The following is a 27,465-nucleotide window of genomic DNA, read 5'->3' on the forward strand; positions in this document are numbered from 1 at the left end:
TGTTTTTTTCCATTGAAGAGGATAATCAGTTTAGGCTATAATATTAATTTATTTTGTGAATTAATTGTGGTGTTTTGTCTACTTGGTAGGCAAGTATAGTAGGCTCACTTTCTGTGTGTAGAGGCTTTTAATATGTACTAATCATAAGCTTATTACAAATTATAAATGCTAATCAAAATTTTAATATCTTCTATTCAGAATAATCGTGCTAGTGGCTGGGGCACAACAATAGTTTGGACCAGCCCAAATTCAGCATTGGAAGAAGAAACTAAAAAAAACATTGGTTTGCAAAATAACAAACATCCATCACTAAGCAGTGCAAGCACTAGTGCGAGAAACCATAATAAGAAGCTAGAAGTAAACAAATCTGCAGATGCTTCCAGCCTACCAGAGCACCAGAAATCAACTGGAGAGCAACCATCAAAGAGCAAAGATCAGTCTGCACAGAAATGTTCAAATAGTAATGAACTGGGAAATGTTGAAGTACCAGTAACAGAGCATGGGTATACAACCACAGCACATGGACCAGGCTTAGACTCTCAGAAAGATGTGCCTGCTCATGACGGTTTAGGTGCCTGTATTTCATTAAGTCAAAATAGAGCAAACTTTAAATCACATGTTCCTGCTTCAGAAATTCCAGCCATATCTTCTCAAGTTCCAACACTGCTAACAGGGTTTTCCCTTAGAGCAACACCATTTGCCCAACAATATCTGAGAAGCTTGCCATCTCAAACAAATATGGCTCTGACTCAGTATCAAGTTGGATGTCCTCCAGTTTTTGGTGTTCCACCAGGACTGATTTATTCTACCATCCCCGTGGGTCATGTTCCGAGCTCACTCACTGCTGGAATGACACCAGGTTCAGAAGTTGGATCTGGAATGTTGGGTGCAGCTCCACAGTGCAACTTCATATCCAGCCAGAATGTCTTTAGTAGCGCTGCACATACAGTACAAGTAGCTGATGCTGGTGGACCTAGACAGCTGGAGGAATCTGTGCCATTTGGACTTGGTAGGTTATTTGTTTCTCTTCCAGCAACCTTATCTAATTCCTTTGTGGTCAGGAAGACATTTACTTGGACTCTTGGTCATTCTTTTATACAGTGGTGCCTCGCAAGACGAAATTAATTCGTTCTGCGAGTTTTTTCGTTCTACGAGTTTTTTCATCTTGCGAAGCACCAATGTGTATTGACGGTTTCCCATAGGAATGCATTGGCGGTTTTTAAAAAAAGGCGCAAGACGTTTCATCTTGCGAAGCAAGCCCATAGGGAAATCCGTCTTGCGAAGCATCCCAGAAAACGAAAAACTCTTTCGTCTTGCGAGTTTTTCGTCTTCCGAGGCATTTGTCTTACGAGGTACCACTGTATATTTAATTTTTAAATGAGCATCATTTACTATCTTTATTTGTTCATTATATGTAAAGCAGCCAGTGAGCAATTTTTTATCCTGCTCCCTTTGTCTGCTCCAAGAAGTTGATAAATCATTCAGAGCAGATTTGAAGGGAGAAATCCTGTTGCATGAGCAAGAACTCTGCCTGCAGGCTGTTGCATAAAATCCATTTTATCCAACAGTTGGATAAAATACATTTTAGCCCTGTTTTATGTTGTCCAAAATTTGCAGCTGAAACAATTTATTGGTTATTTTCTCTTTCCTAGAACGTGTAAAAGTCCCAGAAGAAGTAACGTTCCTCAATGCTTGTTGTGTGGGGCTGACATCACACACAGTCCTTAGTATTCTTAACCCATCTGAACGGTGGCTCCAGGTCAGCATCGGCCTTCTTAGTATTATGCTTGATGGGGAAAAGGTATGTACCAAATCTTGATATGTATTATGCATCTTCTAATATTTTACTTTTTTTCTCTAGTGAAGTAAACCATGTTTTAAACTAGAGATGGCGGCCTGCTTGCCAGCCCCCCCCCCCCCAAAAGGGCTAGAAAATTATTAACTTGAAATTTGGTTAAAGCTCTGTACTTTTTAATATCATTCAACCATAAACTATGATGGACTTCAATACTCTTCCTCCTATTGATAGCAATCCCTGTTTTTCAAACACAAAAGTCATTGTGATGAAACTTTCATACCTACGTTCCATTTCAAAAGTATTCACCAATGTACCATGGGGAAGGGGGGCAGCACAGCAGTAGAAAGGAACGCAGAACCTTTAAATGCCATCCTAATTTTTTGCATCTATTTTACACCTCTCTATTGAGAATTGCTGGCTTTGTCCTGAACTTCTGATTGTGTGTGTGCTTCTTTTTTTGCAGATGGACCCTCTGAAGCACAGGTGCTTCCTGTTTAAAAACAAAACTGTCATAGGACCTCGTACTACAGAAGATCTAAAAATGCTCTTTCTACCCTGTCAAGCAGGAGTCTTTCAGTGTGTGCTTAGTCTTGCCTCTTGGCCATTTACTGCAGATGCAGATACAATAGTCCAGGCACAGGCCTTAGCAGCTAGAGTGATTGTGAATGCAGTTGCTGAGATTCCCGATATTGAGGTAAAAATCCATGAGAGTGCATAATGCATAGTTCTGATAAATACATAGTTAGGGAAGGGGTATGTTATCAGCTGTATCATTCCACAAATCGTTTCCTGAGTTCCAAATGACAATACTGAGTCTTGAAACTTAATTATTTCACCACACTATAAAAAATAGTCAGACTTTCACTAATTTTACTATACGATAAATGGTCTCTCCAAATCTACCAAAATTTGTTAGTTATCAATGTATATCAGGATGTACATGTTCATCCTGAGGGCTGCAGTCTTCCAGAGGCCAAAGTATGGATGGACCTCTGTACAGTAGGTACGTTTCTGTCCACAGTCACACACTCCTTTGTATTCCCCATCCTGGCAAGCAAGAGGCATTATCAGAATTCAAGAGTACATTCCAGCCAGGGAAAAAATATTTAAGAAGGGTATAAAGTTGGGCCAAAGAGGTGGTGTGACTTGGGGCGAGTCCTGAGTGCCAGACAGAGAGAGGTGGGGGCCACATTTGGCACTTAGGTCCAAGTTTTCCCCATCCCGATGTACACGATGAGTAATTTTTAATAACTTCAGATGTTGGTGAAACTTTTTTGTTTCTTTGTTTTGGCTAATCTGTAATAGTAACAGTAAGAGGCGGTGGTCAGAATGCTTCTCCAGGAGGGGGCACAGCTAGAATCTCTTGTCTAGTTATCTTTTAGTGACACCTGTTTGCTTCTTCATACAAATAAATATGACTTTGTGTGCCTCAGTTCTTAAATGTATTATTTCCCTCCCCCTTTTTCTAATATTAGGTGGAAGCAGGAACGACAAACCATCTTGACTTTGGTGATATGCCATCTGGCAGCTGGAAAGCTCTTCCACTGAAACTAACAAACAAGACATGTGCTAGAGTGCCAGTCAGACTTGTTATTTATGCAGTAAGTATTCATTCATTTAAACTTATATACAAGCTTTTATCCATTGTTTGCAACACAAAATACTTCACAAAAACAAGAACAAAAAAAATGCACAAACCATCAACCCCCTCCCAGTATAGGAACTTGCATAGTGATCTCTTGAGAAGCAACAACTTGTAAGTGACTGCTACATTGGTTCCACAGTATGGGTAACCAGCAGCTTGGTTTCACTCCCAGATAAGCAGAGAGCCAATGGTAACGGATTACCCTTGTTGCAGTGTGTTGATATCACCTGAGATATTTTCTTTGCATCCTGACATGTTTCTCTACAATGGGAATGTTGGTTGTGTAGCAGCATTTCATTATGCTATTCCCACAACAGCTGTCAGAAGCAGATGTTCTAAGAAGCTGAAGCAGAGGGATTGCAACTGATGAACCTTATTGCATGGCAATACAGTTGTGAGGCTGACTGCACTGTAGTTTTGACTTCCATTGATTTAGTAAAGTAAATCCTTGCTCTATTTCTGGAGGTCTACTTCAACCTGCAGATGTTTCATTAAAGCGGTTGAAATATCCACTTCTGCCCTTGTCTCTTCTGCCTGTGAAACCGTTGACCAGGTCACTTTCTTCCTAACTGTCCAATCACTCATTCGATCTTTCTGGCAAGGAAAGCTTTCCCAATACTTCTCCCAGATCAGCACCCTCAATTATCTATTTTTTGTTCCATCCTATATTCATCCTCCCTTCCTTCTGGCTTTCTAAGTGTATGTACATAATGTAACATAGTTATTTACCTTCTTGACCAAGGAAAGTCTTGACTTTCTTGGATTCCTCTTTCTACTCTTCATCTCCATGTCATGTTGCTACTCCTTGTCTAACTTTGCTAAATACAGCACGCTTATTTTCTGCCCCTTAATGTAAACTCCAGTTGCCACCTACCATTACTGCAGCCTTTTCTTTTTCTGGCTTGCAGTTCCCCCCAACCCCCAGCTTTCCAGAACTTGGCTAACAAAATAATTTATGGCCCCTCAGACTGCATAGCACCTCTCCCTAAACTCTTACATTGGGATCCTATCAACTCCTGGATGCAGCACAAACTCCTCATTGCTGCCTTACACAGCTGCACCCCCTCTAATTATCCACTCCTTATAGCTCAATGCGTTTGTGACATGTTCTTTAGCTGTTTCAAAGATCTCTTGCTCGCTCAACTTGGAATACTGGAAGCATCCATATATCAAGTCCATAGGAGCCATTTAGTATTGCCTATAGTGGCGGCAACAATTCGGGGTTACCTTGAGATTTCGGGAGACTGAAATTAGACGTTTTTGCATGCAAAACACGTTCTCTGTTACTGAGCTACAGCCCTTTTTTCAGTCAAAGGTTTATTTAATCTGGCTTCTAAAAGGCATCTATTCTGCTCAGCGCCCCATATGCTTGGAGTGCTCTCCCAGAACCCGTGTGGTACCACCTCTTGCTTGAAAATTTTATTCAGTTGGCAAAACAGCAGGGCTCTATTTAGCATATCCTGACAACAGTCAATAACCTGAAATGCTAGATAATTTAGAGGATGGCAGTCATGTTCTGCTTTTAAAATGTAAAAAACATCTTTATTACAGAATGCTGTAGCATGGCGGTGTTTCACATTTTCTAAGGAACCAGTTAACACTTCTGTTAGTTTGCTCCCTACTTGTGACATTTCCCAGCGAGCAGCTCCGTCGGTGATATCCCATGTAATGAATGCAAGAAGTGATGGGCAAGTAAGTCACTATAAACCAAAGGAATATAGTTGAATTAACCAAAACAGTATTTATCCTTAAATGCTTAGCTGAAACTTTGCTTTTAGTAACAGAGTTTTTATTTGGGAAGTATTTGCCTAAGATCCAGGACAAAGCACCACCTTTCAAAAATTCCCCCGTATGTCAATTCTGCCTTTGAAATCCCGGTAGTTTCTGGGAAAATCTGGACGTATGGCAGCCCTAGTATTGGGGACATCTGTCTTTCACTTAAATTGGTGGTGCACTTTTCTTTGCCAGTCATAATCAGTTGTGTTCAGGTGAGCACAGAACCATTCACACCACAAAAGAGCCCTTCTCTCTTCCTACTGTATCTGTAGTTTAGGGTAGTAAAGACTTAAAGCCATGGTCTTTAAAAATATAATTCTGTGTGAAGATTGTAGCTGATCAATGTTTCAACCATAATCAGTTCTTAAAGTTAAAAATGTTTCATTCTACACAAATGTCTTTCTTTCCAGGATCCTGATGTTCTAGTAGTGTGGGTTCAGTTCCATGCACCGAGCAAATGCATCACTTCAGGTATAGATCTTGCTATCTTATGAAATTGATGTACAGTGGTACCTTGGTTGTCAAACATAGTCTGTTCCGGAGTCCATTGGACTCCTGGAATCGTTCAAAAACCAAGGCGCGGCTTCCAATTGGCTGCAGGAGATTCCTGCACTCAATCGGATGCCGCAGAAGCTGCGTTGGAAGTTCGGCTTCCAAAACACGTTCACAAACTGGAACACTCACTTCTGGGTTTGCAGCGTTTGGCAGCCAAGCCGTTTGACAACCAAGGTACCACTGTATTAGGAATCTGTGTTAGTCCAGCAGACCCGAATTCTGCTTGAAATAATATTCATGATCCCAACCTATATTCAAAATCTAGTATGCAGAGCTTTTGCTACTCAGAACTTTCAATCCTCTTCACAGTTTGATTTTTTTCTAGATTTAAATGAACAAAGTATCATGTAAATAAGGCTCATGTGTTTGGAGACCCAGGCAGAAAAGAGCCAAAATAGTATTTATCATTAAATGCTTAGCTGAAAGTTTGCTTTTAGTAACAGAGTTACACCTGCTTAGCAAATTAAGGTCTGTGATATTTGATATCATGCCATGTGATGAATAGCTCTCACATTAGATATTCAAGAAGCATTAAAATGTTTGAACCTGTGCATAAACGTTAACATACCAAATCTCTGTTTGCAGATTTGCATACTTAGGTCTGCAAGTGCTGACTCGCGTCATATCTAGGTTAAAGAAGGCAATGTGCTAGGACTTCAAGTTTCATGGACTTTCTGGGCTAGGCAGTAATGGGCAAGCATTTATGAAATGTATATAAGCATGTGCCATAAGCTGTGCTGTCCCTTGCATTCATTGTAATGCATGCCTTTTAATGTGAGGCATGTCAAGCATGCATTAAGCTTTGTAGAAAGGCTGGTCCATTTTACGTTGAGTCACTATCTTTTGTTGAGGCTGGAAGCCAAAAATGTATCACTTCAACCAGTTGTATGATGTACTCTGCATGCTGAAACACCTTTGAGGGATGCAGAAGCTCTGCTTCAACATACCTTTTAGGATGTACTTCATTATTGCTGTTTCCATTCATTTGCTGCTTTGAAGGCCAGTTGTAGCACTAAAACATTTTGAAATGGAGAGCCTTGCTTAAACAGACCAATATTGATGTAAAATACTACCATAGCACCAGACACGTTCTAATTTGACATCACAGTTGGGTGGTTAAATGTTGATAATACTGTACTTGGTGTCAAAACTCATTCTAGAACAAATCATAACATTTTACACTTGATCAATCTTATTCTTTGCACTTACTTTATTCAGATTCTTTGGGCCCTGCAGATGAGTATTTTGCAAGAATTGATGTGGAGGTTGATTGTCCAGAGCCTGCTAAAATTTTAAGTATACCTCTGCATGCAAGATCTGGAACTCCTAGGATATATGCTCCAAAAGGCCTACAGGTACATTTCCCCAAACCATCTTTTGTGATACAGCTTATTTCTTTCTATATTTCACTTCTAACTATCACTTGAAACCTATTTTTTCTAGACTTTATATATGTCTGCGAGAATGGGATTATCAACAAGGCAGCAGTTGCCATTAAAGAACGCCGGGAATATTAAAGTTGACTTGAAAATCCTGGTAGGTTACCTTACTATTCCAAGAAATAGTTTTGAAATTACTGTCAACCAAATCAGTCAAACTTAATCAGTACATATTAGAAAGAGAGTCCAATTCACTCTTTCCTGGCAAAAATTTTAAAGCGCAAATTGATATTGCAGTCTTACAAACAATTTCAGAGGGGGTCATTGTTCCCATCTTGGTTTTGTCAGCTGGACTTAGTCAACTGGACTCACCCACAGTGGAAAGTGGAGTACAGGGCCTAATCCCCTGCTGCCTGCTTCTGAGACAAGAGAAATAATAGACACCGTTTCCATGTTGCTGCTATGCTGGGCAGAAGGAAGACAGCTGCTCAAGTAGTTCTGGCATAGCATCATCTACTTATGTGTGTAGGGGGCTGGGTTAGTAATGTGATTTTATTTCTAAAGCCACATGGTGGGCCACTACGAAGCTCTTGCACTATGTGGATGCTACATAACCCTCGGCACATCCTGGTGAGAATCTCAGCATTCCTGCTAAGATCCTCCCTGTGAGGTGGTTGTTGTTTAGTTGTTTAGTTGTGTCCAACTCTTTGTGACCCCATGGACCATTGCACGCCAGGCACTCCTGTCTTCCACTGCCTCCTGCAAATCATGGCAACTATGCATGTATTTTAACTGATATCCATGAAGTGGTTTAGAGTCAGCATTTGAATTTAGCTCAGAAACTATAACTGATCAGAACAGAATAATTGCCATATAATTTGATCTAACTAAGGACTTTGGTTACAACACTGTAATTCACTTTTGCACCACTTGGAGCTTCTAAATTTTAAAGGCAGCTCCGTGAAGGGTAGCTTATGTGTTGTAATTTGGATACAACTAGGGCATTCTTGTATGGAGCAAAATTCAGTTTCTCTAGGAAATATCATATCTTGTGTAGCAGCCAGTGGAGACGAAGAGTGTTCCTGGCTACCATTGTCACCTGAGGATCAAAGGATGACGCCTTGAAGTAACACTATTCATTTCCAGGCACTTGAGCCAGATAGTGGCATTTCTGTCAATCCAGAGGACCTGGTTCTTATACCTGGGGAAGAACAAGAAGTGACAGTTGTGTTTTCTCCAAAGGACTATAGAAATGCTGAAAGGTAATGCATCCTAATTGGCCCAATGATATTAAGTAGAAATTCTTTTTACAGGACTTCTAACTTGATGCTTTATTTTAATAGTGTTTTAAAAATCTTGGTACTGCCATCTGGGCCAGAATATAAAGTGACTGTAAAAGGCGAAGTGACTGCGGTGGAGAGCAAACCTTTGGTACAGAAATACCCCAGTTCAGAAGTTCCCCCCATCCTAGCTAACAAGCAGTTTCTGACATGGGGAGGTATACAGCTTGGCAGAACAGTGTAAGTACCAAGAAAAAAGGATATGCAGTGCATGATTGCTGGTGGTACATAAAGCGTGAATCAATTTTTCATTCAGGAGTATAAAAAACAGGCAACTCCCATTTTGTGTGCATTGAAAGCATGCACCATTTTCAGACCCAGAAGAGATTGGGGTGGGCTTATGCACGCTCTGCCAACACACTCGATGACCTAGAATGCAACCCCCATTCAAATCAGGGTTGCCGGCAATGCATTGTTCAAACATGGTGATGCTCGGATCCAGGGAGTTCTTGCATAAGCAGAACTGTCTTTGCCATGTCCACAGTCAGTCAGGTTTGCTGATATCCCTTACTATTCCAAATGACCACCAGAAGCAGCATTTAGGGATGTGTGAGAGACTACAGTGTCACTGTCTTGTCCTTACCAAGCTTCAGTATATTGGTCTTCATCCAGTACATTCCTGGATCCAGTACAGTACCACTGTAAATAGATAAAATACCTGGCAGCTGGCAACTCTTTTTAAAAGAAAGAAAAAAGCGACCCCTTAATGGCACACAAAATTTACTGTTGGATATGCCTGCCTTCTCAGCATTGTACCCTTTGCTGTACATTTAGAAGCAAGCACATGCTGTGCATAAATAGCCAAAACTTTAGACTGTTGATAAGGTTCTAAATATGTCTTATTATGGAAAATAACACTATTATAACTCAGTAAAATCACAGGTGTACAGCTAGACCAACTAACTCTTCACCAGATCACCTTGGATTTACCATGCTGTAATTCTTGGTGGATTATCAGGGCAACTGTTCATATATATATAAGCAAATTACTATGAAATGTTAAAATTTCTATATTTTTTCAGCCAGCAGAAGCTAATCCTGAGAAATAACTCTCCATCTATTACTCAGCAGTTAAGATTGCTGATAAGGGGTCAAGATCAGGACTGTTTTCAAGTAAGTAATGCAAAACTGAAACTGTTTATATAAGTTCAGATTCAAATATACTTGGTATTTGAAACTGAAGCTAGGTTTTATTTTAATCTTCTCACTGAAATAAGCCTTCAAATGGTATATTCTTAGCCTGCCATCCTGTACACAGTTACCTCAGAGTGAATCTCATCAAATTCAGTTGGACTTTATCAGCACATACAGGAGAGTACAGTGGATATGATTTCAAATTTTAAATTTCTGAAATGTTGGTTTTGTTATGCCAGTGTCCCTCTTACAGCAGTGCTTGCTGCTAGTTTTGTTGTATCAGACTTAAGAATCTTGAATTTTTCTTTAACATACTCTACATTTCACAGAGCAATGTTATAGTGGAAAATATTCAGTGGCTTTTAAAACCACAAATTTGAAACAAAATGACCGAATATAAGATTCTTATAACTAGGGATGGAGAACAGGATGAGGCCATCATCCTAATTTCATGTGGGTGGGTAGGGGATCCCAAAGGGAGAGAAGGAAGTGCAAAGAAAGTTAGAGAGGGTGCCAATTTGAATGGAGCCATCAGTTCAGCCATTTACACGTTTTTCCTGTACTGAGATTTATCTCTGTGCATGGAAAACATTGCAAAATAGTAATGAATAAAAAACACTTGTTCTTACTGTGTCAGCATTTCCATAGAGTGGCATACCTCAGAGGTCATAGAATTATGGGAGCAAATTATTTGGGTTTAAACTGTTCATTAAAATCTTAACTCTTCTAAATTAATTTTCTGAATTAAAGTAATTTGCTGTGTGGATTTTCTTGTGTATTTGCAGTTGAAACTTGGAGAACATGTGTACAATAATTGTGAAATCAAGATCCGACCAAAACATGATTATTCTGTCTGTCTAATGTTTACACCAACTCGATTAACCTGTATGTATGCAAAGCTTGAAATGAAACAGCTTGGTCTTCTATCTCAACTAGGAATCAAGTTCACTGTAAGTTACTTTTTACACTGATCCTATTTCATGGGATGTTTCTGAATTTATTACCGTATTTTTCACCCTATAGGGCGCACCGGTCCATAGGGCGCACCTAGTTTTTTTGGGTGGGGGGGAATAAAGAAAAAATATTTTATCCCCCCCCCCCCCCGGCACAGGGCTGGGGAAGCCCAAGCTTCCCCCGACCCCAGCCCCCAGAACAGGCTGCTATCCGCAAGCCTAGGGAGGGAGTTCCCGCCGGGCTCCCAAGGCTTGCGGAGAGCTGCCCGAAGGCCGGGGTGCACAGCGCCACGCTCCCTGGGCTTCGGGCTGCAGGCAGCTGTGCGCAAGCCTGCGGAGCCTGGCAGGAACTCCCGCCGTGTTCCCAAGGCTTACGGATAGCTTCCTGAAGTCTGGAGAGCGCGAGGGGTTGGTGCGCACCGACCCCCCTCGCTCTCCAGGCTTCAGCGAAAGCCTGCATTTGCACCATAGGACACACACACATTTCCCCTTCATTTTTGGAGGGGAAAAGTGTGTCCTATAGGGCGGAAAATACGGTATGTTCATTTTTGCAGTAAGTCCTTCAGGACGTTTTGAAGTATCTTCACACTTTCTGACAGTAAGCCAGAAAAGAAACTGACCACTATAACCTCCTTGGATTTTATTATTTTACTCCAGTAGTTTTCTTGATATTAAGAGAGATACAGAGTCTCTCCACATCTCAGTAACTCCCTTGCCTTGCACTTTGGATATCTTTTTCTTCATGTTCTGGGCCTTTCAGTGTCTTAAGTCAGGGGTAACCAACCTGGTCCCCGTCCCCCCCGATTTTGTTGTACTCTGTGGGTGGTGCTGTGGTCTAAACTATTGAGCCTCTGGGGCTTGCCGATCAGAAGGTCGGCAGTTTGAATCCCCATGACGGAGTGAGCTCCTGTTGCTCTGTCCCAGCTCCTGCCAACCTAGCAGTTCAAAAGCATGTCAGTAGCTCCCAAAGAAGCTTGCTTTTCTCACTTTTCTCAGTGGTGAAGGTGAGGGATGCCTTTGTGAAGATCCATTTCAGGGCACCATGAAATAGCTGTTCCCAACACAGCCAACTTCCTTCAACTTGCATCTTCCTGCCTGTTAAGATCCTGTTACTCGTACCATCAGAAACCAGTCATTATTTTGCTTACTTAAGCTACTTTTACCCTGCTTTCCCATCCTTTGGTCTTTAGGGTGTGCTGCATATGAATATTTTAAAGAATTTTAGAATTCTTTGATTGTTTTGAACATTAAAGTTGGGGATAATGAAACTGGGAGCAAGGTTATTTCAATTCTGGTTTTTCTAAATGTACGTTTTTCTTTCTTTCAGATACCATTGTATGGATATGGAGGAAATAGCAATCTGAGATTAGAAGATGTTAAAAAACACTGTAATAGATACATAGTGGGGCTGAATGATATTGCGGGGCTGAATGGTAAAACAAGACAGGCTTCTTTTTCTGTACAAAATACAGGGAGTCGGGCTGCGTACGTGAAAGCACTGTGCTTTAAGAACTCGAGTGAAATAATTGTTATGGATCCAAATGTGATGAGAGTTTCTCCAGAAAAGTTTGTTCTTCAGGAAAGTTCACAGCAGGTAATGTGAAAGCCACAATATATATATTACGCAAGGCCTATAAAATGTGTAAGCTGTTAACATTCCCCCCACCCACCCAAATATGTGCCATAAAATCTTGCTTTGTGTTTGTGAATCTTACATATAATTCAAACATTGTGCCACAAATTAATTTACCAAAATTTGACTGTTTCCTCTCAGAAAGTTACAGTAACATTTAATTCAACTGAAGATCAAAGTAATTCACCAGTGTTGTCTACAATTTGTTTTGTCTATGGAGATGAAATTTTGAGACAGCAGTATCGCAGGTAAGGCTAAATGTTTTTTGAGAAATAACAAGTATATTCATTACTATCTGTTGTTAAGAAATAAGAAGCAGATGGTTAGAATGGATATTTAAAGAATAAAAGTTTGTTTTGATATTGGCTGTTAAATATTAGTACAGAGCTTTTCAAACTGTGTGTCGTGACACATTGGTGTGTTTGCTATGTCATGCAAACGCTCCCCACACTCCTCCCGGGGCTGGAAAAGGGGTTAGTTTAACCTCCAGTTGCTAGTAAAACTGAATTACTGTGTCGTGAAAGGATGCATGTCTAAAATGAGTGTCACCAACATGGAAAGTTTGGAAAACTCTGTATTAGTGGTTATTAAATAACAGCCAACTCTGTCTGTGTTCAAAGATCAACAGTCACTGGTATCAAGAACAGGAACAAGTTCACTTTTTTGACTATAAAATCCCTTATTGTAAAATACGTTTGCAGAAGGTTTGGCAAAGACTGGAATATGCAGCTGTATTGCTTCATTTTCTGGCTATGGCAGGTTAGCACTTGAGGGTGTTAGAATGCCTTTTCTTTTTGTCCTGCTCCCTCCCCCCTTGTGCATGGTAGTCAAACGCTTCGTAACAAGTTGCTAACTTCCCACAATCCCACAATGAACATGTAAGAGCAGTACATCTAGGAAACAGACATATGTAGGTGTGTCCGTCTTCCCTGCAACATAACCAAAGTAGTTCCTATTATCTGGCCTAATTTGGGTTTGCTGGGCACAATGTTTGTGGGCCCATAAACTTTCTCTGTTGTTAAGTAGCAGGCCACTATATGTGGTCATTGTCAGTGCTGCTTCTCCCCTCCCCTTTGTCCTCTGTTATGTGCAGACAAATCAGTAGTAGTTGGACTCGCCACAGACCAGTGGAAGGCAAGATTCTACTTCCAGAGTTCTAACTGTGTGGTTCTTTAACCAGCATACTGGACATCTAGGGCAGATGATTGCTGGAAGGAAACTTTTGGCCACATTTGTGGAAGGATGATTGAGTCCTGACAAATTGTTATGTTTCTCATTGGGAATAAGAAGCTGATCAGATGTAGTTGCTAAGCACACTGCAGTGCATAAATGCTTTTAAAGTGGGGTAATTGGATTGAATGCCTTACAGAGTACCATATTTTTTGCTCTATAAGATGCACTTTTTCCCTCCTAAAAAGTAAGGGGAAATGTGTGTGTGTGTCTTAGGGAGCGAATGCAGTCTGTGCGGCTAAGCCAGAAGCCAGATCAGCAAGAAGGATCGCTGCGCAGTGCTCCCTCTCGCTGTTCTAGCTTCTGGCTTAGTCCCTCAGTCCCTTCCCCCACCTCCTGGAAAAGCGCTCAAGAGCCGCGCGGAGCGTGTGTGCGGTTCTTGGGGACTTTTCCCCGAGGAGGGAGAAGGGCAGCCTTTCTCCCTTCTCGGGGAAAAGCCTGCAAGCGCTGCACACACACTCCACGCGGCTCGTGAAAGGGAGCGCTCAGCAGAGCCTGGGATGCATACAGGCTCTGCTCAGTGCTCCCTTTAAAGAATATTTTTTTCCTTGCATTCCCCCTCTAAAAACTAGGTGCATCTTATGGTCAGGTGCGTCTTTTGGAGCAAAAAATACGGTATTTTAGTGTCTTTGTTAAATACTTCTTCATAACGTTAATAAGACCTGAAAACTCTCAATTGTCTACTCAGAGCTGTACAGCAAAATCCAGAGCAAGTGCAAAAAATGCTTCCTGCTAATAATCCTGTGATAAATGTAAAGTTTGATGAAGAATTCCCTGGGGAAGAGCTGGTGACCGAAGGTAAGCTTGACCACCCTGAGAATATCTACTTGTTTGTATATTTGATTTCTCGCCATTCTTTAGATGTATTTCAAATTTAGCTTTCACTACCACTTTCCCTGCTGATCAGAAGGTCGGCGGTTTGAATCCCTGTGACAGGGTGAGCTCCCGTTCCTCGGTCCCTGCTCCTCCCAATCTAGCAGTTCGAAAGCACGTCAAAGTGCAAGTAGATAAATAGGTACTGCTCCGGCGGGAAGGTAAATGGCGTTTCCGTGCACTGCTCTGGTTTGCCAGAAGCGGCTTAGTCATGCTGGCCACATGACCTGGAAGCTGTACACCAACTCCCTTGGCCAATAAAGCAAGATGAGCGCCACAACCCCAGAGTCGTCCGCGACCGGACGTAATGGTCAGGGGTCCCTTTACCTTTACCACTTTCCCTTATTCATATGATTCTTGCAATCTATTCATATTCTTACAATCTGGTTATTATAATGCAGGTGCTAGTGCAGCTTGGTTGTTTTTAACATGGTTGATAGTAGGGGATATTGTGGTGGCGCAGTGCTTCTCACCTGACCTCTAGTCCATCACGTTGCTGCTGTTTATGTCCCCAGACCTCACAGCCTCCTTACCCTCCCAGGAAGCAACACCTATGCGACCTGCTGGAAGTCAAGTGAGCAGCCCATCTCACTGTCCAATACTGGTTGAGAAATCAACCAAGCAGCCATCTCTGTCCTCGCCATAGCAAATCTTTTCTCTCTCCCATCTCCCATTGTCATTCCTCCAATGCTATTTAGGATTCCCTTTTCATCTGCCTTTGGCAGCAGTAGTTGCTTGATCTTGCTCTAATTCTAGCTATAACTTTTTAATACGTTTCTGAAGCTTGCATCATTCATGTCACCTTTACAACATTAGCTTTTATCCTAAAGGTACATATTTGGAAGTTCCATTTGAAATCAGTGGGAATTTGTGTCTCCTTGTGTATCTGCTGGGAGGCTGGTAATGGACTATGTCCATTTTCTCTCTTAACTTCTAAAGAATTTGAAAAGGTCCAGGAATGCAATTACTGTCTGTAAAGACGGTAATAACCCAGGTGATTAGTCTGTCATTAGTCACCAATCTTCAGTAAATACTGCAGTTTGTTTCATTAATCCAGCTTTGCTTTTGATTTTTAAATGTCTTCTCTAGTATATGATCTTCCGCAACATTCGTTTGATATCCAGTACTTTTTCATGAACATGAGAAGGATTATTGTTTCGGCGGTTAATGCCTTCAGTAGTTCTGCTTTCGATATCAAGCCACCTTCAGTGCATCGTGTAGCACTAGAGAGGTAATTTTATTTGTCATTTTTTAGTATTTTCTGAAATACTGGTAAGCAGTTCCTCCACCTTGGTAAACTTTCAATATTCCAACAAAAATAAGAATTAAAAGACTCTGAAATTCGGTCATAATGTGTAGTTACCTGACTGGACTACTTCAGTGACTGGGGTCTGTATATAATCTTTCTTGGTGGTTGTGGGTGTTGATATGATTCCTGTGGAGTAATACATAGGGGAAAGGTTATGTTGGAACTGAAAATCATTTTCAGAATACTAAATTCATCTGCTAACTTTTAATTGCTTTTTATCAGTTTTCATCTGTCTGAAACTCTGGCTAAGGCTAAGTAAGGCAAGGGTTTTTTATTTTCTTTTAGAAGGCAAGTTTTATACTCTGATATTTGCTTCTCTTGTCTCGTTTCCTAGTATTTGGTGTTGAACTGCTCTTTCTCTGTTTCATAGACCTGGTGTTCCTGAGAAATCCAATATGACTTTGGATGTACTACCTGTTAAAGGACCTCATGGTTGTGCATTGTCATCAAATGCTGATAGCATTGATGAAAATAAGCTTGTTTCCAAGGAAAACTGGACTCTTCAGCCTGAATTTCTAATTCTCACTGCTCCTTCTCAAAGTATGTTATTTCCACACGTTTCAAGAGCTGTTAAAAATATTCACCATGATATTTGTACCTATACATTGCTTAGGATTGTTATGTGATAGATAGTATTACTGTGAGACACAATAATAAACTGAATTTGTTTGGGATTGGGAATATTTCTCCATGTATATAGAACTCTGTTGTTAAATTAATCATGATGCATAAATTCTGTAATTAAGAGAATTTATTTCTGTAGCAGAGATGGCTTCAAAAGCTTACCTAGAAACTTTAAGTGGAATTTTCTGTTTTACAGATCTGCTTGTTACAGTCATACCTTGGTTCTGGAATGCCTTGTGACTTGAACGTTTTGGCTCCTGAATGCCACAAACCTGGAAGTGAGTGTTCTGGTTTGTGAACATTTTTGGGAAGCCAAACGTCCGACACGGCTTCTGATTGAGTGCAGGAAGCTCCTGCAGCCAATCAGAAGCCGCGTCTTGGTTTTTGAATGTTTTCAGAAGTTGATCCGAATTCTGGAACCAATTCCGTTCAAGAACCAAGGTATGACTGTAGTTCTAATTTGTTACAAGGAAGTAAAAGATCCTTGTTTCAATGTTGGTAACAAATCAGTTGCTGGCAGCCTAGTCAGTGGTTGTAAAGTTTCCACTTTCCAAAGTAACTCACAACCCACTATTTAGATATCAATAAAGTAATACATGCTTTTTTCCTATAGCTGTATTATGTAAAAGCCTTTGATTCATTACTGCACATGTAAGTTTGGAAGTAACATTTGCATAATTGATACGGTTGTTAATGTTTTGTAAATAGCACTTTAATGTATTATAAGATAACTGAGAATTCATGCAATTCTTATCTCAAAAGGTGGAGCTGCGATTACTAAACATGCACAAATAAGTAACAACTCAAACAGGTCATTGACATTTGAGCTATCGTGGCCTGCTCACTGTCTGACAGTAACACCTCAGCATGGAACTATTGAACCAGGGTAAGTACTTCCATTGTTCATTACTTTTCCACATGACTCCATATATTTGAAAACCGTGCTTTGCCATAACTAAGGTTGCAATCCTATATCCACTGATGCACAACTAGTTTCTGTAGATTTCAATGGGACTTACATCTCAGTGCCATTGTATAGGATTGCACTGTCAGTCTGATTACATCCAGCTCTTGAGATAGCATGAAGATGAAAGGGAAGGAATCTTTGTACAGTTGTGAAAAGAGCTTCTGGCTATTTCCATAGTGTCAAGTTTTTCTTTCCTAAAAGAATAAACAGCCTTGTTTTTATTTATGCTGAGAAAAACCTTTAATTCTTAAGGATAACCTAAAGTATTTGTGGTTAGCACAGAAAAAAATTAATACTGTACGTATACAAGATATATGATTCAGATTGAGTTATCAGTGTATTTCAGTTTTATGTTTTTTAAATAACTTAAAGTTAGAGCCTCTCTCACACAAGATTTCATAGTCTTCTATGAAAATTCTGCTACCATATGATCTGAAGCTGAAATATTGCACCTATCACAATAATAGTTATACAGTTGGCAAGCATATTGTCACCCCACTTGATATTTTGCTTCTGATAGTGTTGTATCATAGACCTAATAATTCTAGCTCTGTGTACATGGCAGGTGCACTGGTGATTGAAACATCACTATGTGAGTTTTCCCTTGTCCTTATGAAGCTAGACTTGTAGATAGGCATGGGTTTGCAATTCCTCAGATTAAATTAATAGAATACTAAAATTTCATCAGTTGTGTACAAAAAAGTCAAGAAGAACAGTAACCAGATCTAATGAGGAAACATTGATTTCATTTAGCATATTAAAATTAATGCACTGGACGTCTTATTTCTAGAAGCAACATTTCAATTTATGTGAGTCCAAATCCATCACTCGCAGAAAAGAAATCCATCTTTCCATGGAGTGGCCTTATTTATGTACATTGTGATAATGGACAAAAAGTAAGTGGCTTAAATAAGAGTCTATGGTTATGAAAATTCTGCCAAATGCCTTGGTTTTAGAAAACTAATTTCATGTTGTCAGTTAAGTTTTCATCTATTGCTTTAAAGGGAGTAGTTTGCATTTCCTAGATGAAGTTTGCAGTTATGGGAGTAAATGAAGAATTGCTTGGGGTCAGTTTACCTGAGGAATAACCTGCTTCTATAGGATTGCACCTGGCCTCAGCGGGTTTTCTCTTTGTGCCTCCCATACATGATATTAGGCAGGCATAAGTGTGTGTTCCATCTCTTTCTCTTTTGTTGATTGGTTGGTTAATTTTTATTTCTTATTTTTTAATTGCATAAAATAGCAAAATACCTTAATATAATAGTAGCCTGCTCCCTTATTGTATATGTCCAACTATATTTGCCTATATTTACTAACTCAAATTCATTAGTAGTTTCTGTTGAAGGCATGTCCAATTAAATATTTATTTTATCTCTGGTCACTTTTGCTCTTTTAAATTGTGTGTGCTAATATTTCTGTTTAATAATTGTAAGTTGTCTTGGAAATGTGTTGAAAACTGGGAAATGCATTTCTTCAAGTGTTGGACAACTTATGCTCTTGTATGGAAGTTGTTTTAAAAGTTTAAGAGATGTATGTGTTCCATTTTCTTTGTTACATTGAGTATTTTCACCTTGCTTTTGAGTCCTTGGTTGCAAGGCAGGTTTGAGCATATGTACTGGCCAGCCAGTCTGGGAGATAACTGTAGGATTAACTTGAGACCAGTAACTGCAAAAGACTATGATTTCGTTTCTTTCTTGTGCATAGCTTGTTAGGGTCCAAATTCGGGAAAATATCTCTGAGAAGCAATCTGAAACGGTTTCACCAGTTGCCAAAGCAGGTGTTCATCAGCAGCAGCCTGAGCTTCCTATTATGCACATAAGGCCACTTCAAAAGCCATCTTCGACAAAACTTGAAGTAAAGAATCGGACGGTGTTTTTTCCTGAAACAAAGTCTGGGGAAAGCTCAGGTAAGGTCGGTCTTGCATATGACTAGTATCTTTTTGAGTAAAATGTTTTTTAATGGTGAAAACGAAACATGTATTACTTCAGTGAGACAAGCATGACTGGCCATGCACGGCAGCGACTCACAGTCTTGAAATTCACATTCACACAGTTCACACATAACACTAAGCCAATAACAAATTGGCAAGTGTGCAGGTTTCCAAATTGAAGTTGTATTAATTTCATTATTTTCCATGCAATTCATCTCAGTCTTGCGGCACTTTAAAACCCTTTTTATGGTCTTTTTATAGAAGACTATAAATATGATCACTCCTGACCAAATGTTATAAGCACTTTCACTGAACTTAAGAAGTTCCTCAACTCACTGGGCTCTCGGAAGAATGCTACTCTTGAGTAGCATGTCTTTCCCAGGTTAAAAAGTCTTTGCGTTGTCACACAGAAATCCCCTTGATCTAAGAAACCTCTAGCCTGACTACCAGTCACAGCTTCTTCCATTCCAGGCTATAGGACCTCATGGAGCCTCTCAGCCAAGAGACCTGCCACACTCCTTGTCTGTAAAGAAATTCTCTCTTCCTAGCTAAGACCCAGGGCAGTGCCAGGCTTCACAAGTTAATTCTATAACCCCCAAATGAATAGACAAGGAGGATAATCATTCCCATATACTATCTCACAGTTCATGCAAACAAGGTCCAAATCCTTCACAGGCCCTTATAAGAATAACTCTTACTTGCTATGAATGTTTGTATGTGATGTCAATAAAAGGTTTGATGATGATGATAAATAACTGCTACTTACATTACTTGCCTGCACTTCTTCTTCCAGAAAAGTACATAGAGATTGAAAATAATGGAGATGCAAATGTGAAGTGGCTATTGTCATCTTTTGCACCGCCTTATATCAAGGTGAGTAGAAAATCTGGAAAAACAAACACACACTGTCTTTAAAAGATCAGGTTATATATTCTGTCATCTTTGCATCTAAACAGACCTGGCCTGACAAGAACACGCAAATAGAGCTCTTCTGACGGAAGAAAAATATTGGAAAATAGGTTTCAAAAGCATCACCGAAAATTCAAACATTTTAAAAGAATTAATCTCTTTCTGATCTGGTTGCTTACCCTCAACTTGTAGTAGATAGACAAATGTGCATACTCTGGTTTTTAATCAGATTGTATAGATAGACAAGTGCTGGACACTGTAGATTCACAATGGAGGTGTTGGAGAACAAACTGGAAAATCATTTTTATGAAATCATTAGATACTGAAATTAACAACTTCCATGTTAATGGGTGGTATTCATCTAAGTTATACTTGGAGTAGCCCTGCTGAGTTAAGGGACCTAACTGAGTCATGATCATTAATTCAAATGGGTCTACTCTGAGAAAAACCTAATTGAATACCACCCAGTTTCCAATTAAAACCCTCTTCACTTGCACATGTTCCAAGGCTGCTTTGTAAAACTAGTGTTTCTGTTTAATAATTTCCTTTCAGGGCTTAGATGACAGTGGAGAGGTTTACAGGGCCACATATACTGCTTTTCGATGTTCATTGCTTTCTGGTATTCTTAAAGCTCATGGGGAAGAAAAGGTAAGTCACATTGACTGTGTTTTCATCTTAATACACTGCACTTCTGTTTGTCTTCCATAAAAAAAAAAAATCAGTTAATGCTTCAAAAGTTCTAGGCTATAACAACAGCATTTTTGTGAAATGAAGTCAGGCTTCTACTCAATAATCCATCTTGAAAAATCTAAAGAAATTGAAAAAGTAGCATCAAGATTACACAATACTGTTCGGTTCTGCATGAAGAAACTTGCTTTTCTTAGAGTATACTGTGAAGAATTAACTTTGAGATATGGGTTGACTTCACCTACTCTGTATGTGCAGTGTCACATGACATAAATTTGTAGACCTAGTTCATTTGAATTTGTAGTCATACAAGGCAGGAAGGGGGCTTATCAGATCATTCAGGATCCTCATGTGGCATAGAGCATCTCTTCCACACTCCCCTCACAATTGTGAATTACTTCCTGAGCTAGAAAGTGACACTTTTCATAGGAAAAAAGGACATACTAGTGATTCATACTGCTTGCGAGGATGATTGCAAAAGCAGGTAAACTACAAACTCCAGTAACAAGAATGGTTGTCAGATGGATGTTGAAGGCTGCATTGGTCCTATAGCTGTAATCTCAAGGAATTTGCTGAATAGAAAGTTGATCCTCTGATCAATCTAATTTTTACTTTACTTTGTGCTGCTATCCTATTGCCTTTGCTCCCCCTCACACACACCCCATTGCTAGCAGGCCAAGAACATGGTGTCTCTCACATTATTTCTGGCCTTACCTGATGAACCAGTTACTAAATACAGTGAAATAAAAATTAAAAAGCTGCTTATTTACAAAGCAAAAGTTAACATTCAATATTCTCTCTCTTTGTACCTTGAAAATCATTCATAAAACACTAATAAGAACGCTTGTCTGCCTTTTCCCTCCCCACACTGGTTGATGGCCTGCCATAAACAGGCGAACGCCTTTTTATTTAAACAGGCAATTGGCATTCTGGGCTGAATTGTTTTGCTCAGCTGTTCTGTGTTTTAATGTGCAATTCTAATTGATGTTTGTAACTAGCTGACATTTTAATCAACTTTTGTCTCGTGTGTTCATCTGATCTTATTGTTATCCTTAGTTTGGAATTTTTTTAATGGAAAGGTAAAGGATAAATTGTCCCTCGATTCTCCCCTTATATTTCGCATGGCAAACTTCTTTTCTCTGAGTGAGGACAGTCACTGTTCTTCAGAAAATCTCGTCACATGAACCTAGAGGCAGTGTCTTCATTAAGCCACTCCCGAGCTCGAGAGGGGGTGGGGTTGTGGGCTCTCGCCCGCGACCACAGTCTCGCGGGGCTGGGAAGCCCCGCGGGAAAGTCAGGGATTCCCCGGCCTTAATTATTATGCATCTCCCCCGGGCCAGCCAATCGGCTGGCGAGGGGGCGGGGCCGGCCAGGGCAATGTAAGGTCAGGGCTGCCCTGGCTCGCCCCTTTCTCTCCTCGCACCGGCTCCAGATCGCTCCAGAACCTAGAGGCAGTGTCTTCATTAAGACACTGATAGAGCTGTCTTAATGAAGGTTCATCTTCCAGCTTCCCCAGAAATTGAAGGAGGAATCTACTAGTTATTGACCGTTCCTCTGAGCTCATGGGCTGGTATCTCCTGAAGGATAGTATCTTTTTTCTGCCCTCCTTAGCAGGAATTAATGCTTCTCTTTGGGAATTTTAGTAAAGACCTCCCCTTTCCCAGATGTTGTGCTGCACCAGATATTACCTAAGTGGTCATACATAATCAAAAGGGTTATGGTTAAATGGGTACAACCATGGGCATCCTCAGGATTTGTGGAAGGGGGCAGGGTGAGAGGGCACAAAGTGAAATATTGAAAGAGGGGTGCAGGCTAGTTTCTCACAAAAATTAGGAAAAAAATAGTATATCAGGCTTTACAAATTCTAGAAACTGTATTTTTCAATATGAAAGCTGACAGTAATAGAAATCCAGGAATTATGGTTCATCTGGAGGGAGCAACTGCCCTCCTTCTAGAGGCCCATGGGTAGAACTAATCATTCAGGATCATTGGGAACCTACATAAATTGGATAAGGAACTTACACCTTGTTAATATTGGCCCCTGGGGTTGGTATTGTATCAGCAGTCCAGGTAGTGTCAGTGACATTACATAGATTGGAATAGCACTTTCGCCAACTCTGACGAATACAAAAGAAATGGCTGTCAATTCAGTCAAATTTGGAAAAGAATTTATTCTCTAACTTACTTTCTTCATAGGTTGTAGTCACCTTTTTACCTAGAGACAGAGGACACTATTCTCAGTTCTGGGATCTCGAGTGTCACCCACTTCACGAATCTCACTTGAAAGACAAACACAGACTTCAGTTTTGTGGAATGGTGAGTATATGAATGAGATCATTATTTTATTTATTAGAGATTAATACTCAACAAGGTTTCATTCCTTGTTGAGATGTAATGTGAAACATTGTCATTTCATCATTTGTGTAGTCTCATAATTTGTCTAGCCTCCTCCATACAAAAGAACCCCCATAATAATAATATTCTTATCTAATCTAAATGCTTAAAGCATACAGGATTTAAACAACTTTTGTAGCTTTATACTAAATACTTTGTACCTGTTTCCAGACAAGGTATCTCTGAGGAGACATACACGTAGCAAAAAGGTCCCAAAGCACTAGGTGCTTTTGTCTCCAGCCACTAGATTAGATTAGATTGATTATTTAATTTCTGTATCACTTAATATATTAAAAATATATCTAAGCGGTAGACAAAAAAGAAGTAACAACAGACATCTTAAGCAAATATTACCAAAAAACAGTTAGATATTAAAATGTTACATTAATATAAAGTTTTATCTATCTATCTATCTATCTATCTATGTACATTTTCCTTCTGACACACCCTCCCCTTAGCTTCTGGGTTCTCACCAAGGGTCTAAACAAACTCTCAGTTCACCTGGAAAAGTCTCATGAGAAGAGTTCCCTGAAACAGCGGACAACACCCTAGTCTCTCACTCTAGACTTGCTTTTTATGGGCAGGTCCAAGAACAGGATTGGAGAATCTGTGGTCCTTCAAATGTTGTTGGATTACCTCATCCCCATTCAGTAGTTGATGATAGTTGAAATGTAACATCTGGAGGATGTCAGCTTTCTCCCCCTCTGCATTAGATGATTCAGCTAGATGTTGAGTTAGAAAATACCTCCTAAAAGCCAGTCTTGCTTCTGCCTAGTTAGCGAATGGTCACAGGTCGCTGTTCTTTATTCTGCTACTTCCATTCTGTTTGAGCAAGTCCTCCCTTACAAGTCAGACAGAGAAGGAAAAACAACAAGATAACAATATTAAGTGCTGAACTGTGCTACTTTGAACCTGCTTCTGCACTCATGATTCTTCAGTGGTACATTTTTCCTACTCAGTACAATGGCCTGAAGAGTTTTGTAATATTGTCAGCCTACAAGTGACATATGTAGTAAGTGAAATCTTCACTTAGTAGTGTATCTGCCTCAACACTAGAATTGTTTTTGACAACAAAAGTAGTCCTTCTCAAAGTAATGAATTTAATTTTTCACATCCATGTAAAAATGTTCAGCGTACAGTGGTACCTTGGGTTAAGTACTTAATTCGTTCCGGAGGTCCGTACTTAACCTGAAACTGTTCTTAACCTGAAGCACCACTTTAGCTAATGGGGCCTCCTGCTGCTGCCGCCGCGCCGCCGGAGCACAATTTCTGTTCTCATCCTGAAGCAAAGTTCTTAACCTGTAGCACTATTTCTGGGTTAGCGGAGTCTGTAACCTGAAGCGTATGTAACCTGAGGTACCACTGTAGTTCAGGGAGCTAATACTAATGTATAACTTCAGATGTTTCTTGCATCAGGGTATCTTAGGAAATGAAGATTTTAAAAATGAAGATTCCGCAGCTGCTTTAGTAAAAGTCAGCGTTCGAGATGTGACCCTCAGAAGAGATTACCCTAATACCTCTGAACACAAAATGTGGTATGTGAAAATGATTTTTTTTTTATAAGCCATATGTCTACTCTTTCATCATCAACAAAGTAAAACTTGATCATTGTTGCTTACGTGACATAAGGTGATTCAGCTTCAAAGGAGGAACTGAGAGTGATATTCTTTCCTATGCTGAAGTGAAATCCATTTTATTTCCTTTTTATCCCACCCTCTTCCAAGGAGCTCCAGCTGGCTTAGATGGCTAGCAGATGGTTTGCTTATTTTTACAGTGAATAGCTTCAGACAAAAAATTATAGCAACAATGGGTTATCAAAGACCCCACACCCAACAATATTACAGAATGTTTGCAAAATGCATTTTCATAGGATTCCTAAAACTAAACAGTAAAGTGGGTTTGGTGGGACTCTCTAGGAAAGATACTATCCAGTTGTGGTTCCAACAATGTGCCAAATGTTGATTCTTTGCTTTCAAAGAAATACATTACAAGAATATTACTAACACAGATATAATAATATACATGTATTTTTACATTTCTCTTTCAAAAACAGGAAAGGGGTACATGCCCAGGAAGACATTTATAAATTTCCTCCAACTAGAATTGGTGAATCCAGTACACTGAAAATTACTGTGAGGAATTATTCCTCCTTTTCAAACAAGGTATATATAGAATTAATAGTATTGTTTCAAGATGTTTTTATATAATAACTCTTACTCCTTAGCATCTAATTCCTGATAGTAGGTCTCGGGCTAAATTTCTTTCTACCAATGTTTGTTTTCTGATAATTCACTTCCCAACATTCATCTCATTTTCAGCTGAACACCAATTAACTTTCATTTTAAAATTGTACACTATATTGAATGTAAATCCCAATCTTGGAACTTGTGCTGTGGATTGATTGTTGAACAAATATTAAAAGCTTAAACACTACAAACCTTTTCTGGTCTAAATCCAACAAAATTGGGAGTGGGTTTAAGCAAGCTTAACTGTTTTGGATGCAGACCTTTTTGCTAAACCTGCATCCCAGTATATCTTTTATCTTATTGCTGAACTCTGGGGAACTATATGCTTAGTTGTTAATGAATATAGTAACCTGAATTGTCTTAACCATTTCTTGTTAAATTTCAGCTGAAGTTCAGATGTCCCAGAGAGCCTTTTTATATCAAACATTCCCATTATACTTTGAGGTAAGTGAACTCAAATGTTCTAAAGCTTCAACTTTTACCTGGATTAGGAGGATGAGTATTGGTGTGAATGGGAGTTGTCATTAAACAACATCTGGGGAGCACCATGTTGACTGTCTCTAGAACAGCAGTTCTCAGCCTGTGGGTCCCCAGATGTTGTTGGACTACAACTCCCATTATCCCTGAGCTCTGGCCTTGCTAGCTAGGGGTGATGGGAGTTGTAGTTCAACAACATCTGGGGACCCACGCGTTGAGAAAGGCTGCTCTGGAACATTTGTCTTGATACCCCTGCATAGCCCATGTGGTTGTGGCACTGGAGACACTCAAAGTAAATGCCTGAGTTATGTCCTGTACACACATTTTCTAGAATGGCTTAAGTTTCTTGGTTATGCTGATGTCAAAGATCAAAGGCACAAAGAGACTTTTAAATGTTCTTACATATTCAAAAAGTTTGTAAATACTTAAATATTTTTTATTTTAGTTGTATTGTTTTGTTGCTTTGTTATTTGTTGCCCTGGCCTCCTTTGGGAGGTAAGTGGGATAGAAATGTAATTACTGATAACAGTTAATAATCCATAATGATTGATAAACCAGTTTGAACTCCACACACAATATTATGCCACTGACTGCAGTATTCTGGCCAGTTAGCAAGTGAACTTTCTGCCGGCTCTTGCAGACCTACAGAGCTCCCAAAAAGACGGTAAAGAGCTACAGTACTTTTCTCTTGAAATCTCAAACTGAAGCAGCCTGTTAAGGAATTGTCTAACTGTTGTAAACTTGTCTCTTGCAGATGTCACCACTACTGCAACTTACCAGTACAGTTCAAGCCAGTATCAGCAGGCCCTTTCAAAGGCTTATTGATGGTGGAGACAGACAAAAGTGGCACTCTTACCATTCAGCTCATTGGTGTGGGTTTGGCAGAATAGTAGTTTAAAGAGCTACTGTTTTCAGTACGCGATGAATTCACAACTAAATTATTGAATGACAGGTTCTTTTTTGTTGTTGTACACAGACTATTTTGTAGGAAATGGAGGTGCTTGTGATTTTAAATAAAGTAATTTTGTATGTTATCATGCAACTTACACTACTGCACTTTGGCTGTTGAAAGCAGCACTGTGTCTTATTTTTGTATTGATTATGACTTTACAAATGACACTGTGTTTTTAAACATTTTTTTTTAAAAAAAATAAAGTTTTCCACTGAATTCTTGTCCGCTTTACAGCACCTATCACTAAACTCCGTGTGGCTTACCTGTTTCTATCCAGCTCTATATTCCAGTAGAAAAAGAGTTACAAGTTTCTGCAAATCCCTTCCTATATTGCGTAGCTCAAAAGTGAATCCTGGTGTGTTTTAATAAATTTGCACTAGGTTTGTTATGTTGAATATTGTTTAAAGCTGCTTAGAGCTCAAAAACTACTGAGGTATAGTTTCTGGTTTGCCTACTGAGTTCAGGAAACATGTTGTGACTTCAGCCTAACGGGAATTGAGCTAAGAAATACAACTCATAAACAGAGGTTAGATGGTCATCTGTCGTGGATGATTTAGTTAGGATTCCTGCATTTCAGAGGGTTGGACTAGATAACCCTTGAGGTCCCTGCCAACTCTATGATTCTATGAATGGTAAGCAACCTCTTGTTAATTT

General features: G+C 39.7%; 1 protein-coding gene across 8 annotated transcripts in view; it reads left to right on the plus strand.

Moving 5' to 3' along the window:
* CEP192 (centrosomal protein 192) overlaps window positions 1-27,027 on the plus strand; it is a 49,066-nt gene extending 22,039 nt beyond the window's left edge. For all 8 annotated transcript variants that reach the window (XM_083449766.1, XM_083449765.1, XM_083449769.1 and 5 more), the window contains 27 exons: window positions 199-1,009; window positions 1,653-1,801; window positions 2,262-2,492; window positions 3,274-3,399; window positions 4,995-5,135; window positions 5,630-5,690; window positions 6,993-7,129; window positions 7,218-7,310; window positions 8,300-8,415; window positions 8,497-8,673; window positions 9,516-9,606; window positions 10,413-10,577; window positions 11,908-12,174; window positions 12,355-12,461; window positions 14,132-14,241; window positions 15,406-15,547; window positions 15,996-16,165; window positions 17,012-17,135; window positions 18,007-18,112; window positions 18,921-19,122; window positions 19,940-20,019; window positions 20,608-20,703; window positions 22,939-23,058; window positions 24,553-24,671; window positions 25,190-25,298; window positions 25,768-25,826; window positions 26,614-27,027. In XM_083449766.1, the coding sequence (XP_083305892.1) occupies window positions 199-1,009; window positions 1,653-1,801; window positions 2,262-2,492; window positions 3,274-3,399; window positions 4,995-5,135; window positions 5,630-5,690; window positions 6,993-7,129; window positions 7,218-7,310; window positions 8,300-8,415; window positions 8,497-8,673; window positions 9,516-9,606; window positions 10,413-10,577; window positions 11,908-12,174; window positions 12,355-12,461; window positions 14,132-14,241; window positions 15,406-15,547; window positions 15,996-16,165; window positions 17,012-17,135; window positions 18,007-18,112; window positions 18,921-19,122; window positions 19,940-20,019; window positions 20,608-20,703; window positions 22,939-23,058; window positions 24,553-24,671; window positions 25,190-25,298; window positions 25,768-25,826; window positions 26,614-26,749 (4,245 nt within the window). In that variant the 3' untranslated portion in view covers window positions 26,750-27,027. The remainder of the gene's footprint in view (window positions 1-198; window positions 1,010-1,652; window positions 1,802-2,261; window positions 2,493-3,273; window positions 3,400-4,994; window positions 5,136-5,629; window positions 5,691-6,992; window positions 7,130-7,217; window positions 7,311-8,299; window positions 8,416-8,496; window positions 8,674-9,515; window positions 9,607-10,412; window positions 10,578-11,907; window positions 12,175-12,354; window positions 12,462-14,131; window positions 14,242-15,405; window positions 15,548-15,995; window positions 16,166-17,011; window positions 17,136-18,006; window positions 18,113-18,920; window positions 19,123-19,939; window positions 20,020-20,607; window positions 20,704-22,938; window positions 23,059-24,552; window positions 24,672-25,189; window positions 25,299-25,767; window positions 25,827-26,613) is intronic.
* Window positions 27,028-27,465: the final 438 nt, after the last annotated feature.

The sequence above is a fragment of the Podarcis tiliguerta genome (assembly GCF_965153285.1).
Source record: "Podarcis tiliguerta genome assembly, chromosome: 7".
In the NCBI taxonomy this organism is placed as follows: Eukaryota; Metazoa; Chordata; class Lepidosauria; order Squamata; family Lacertidae; genus Podarcis; species Podarcis tiliguerta.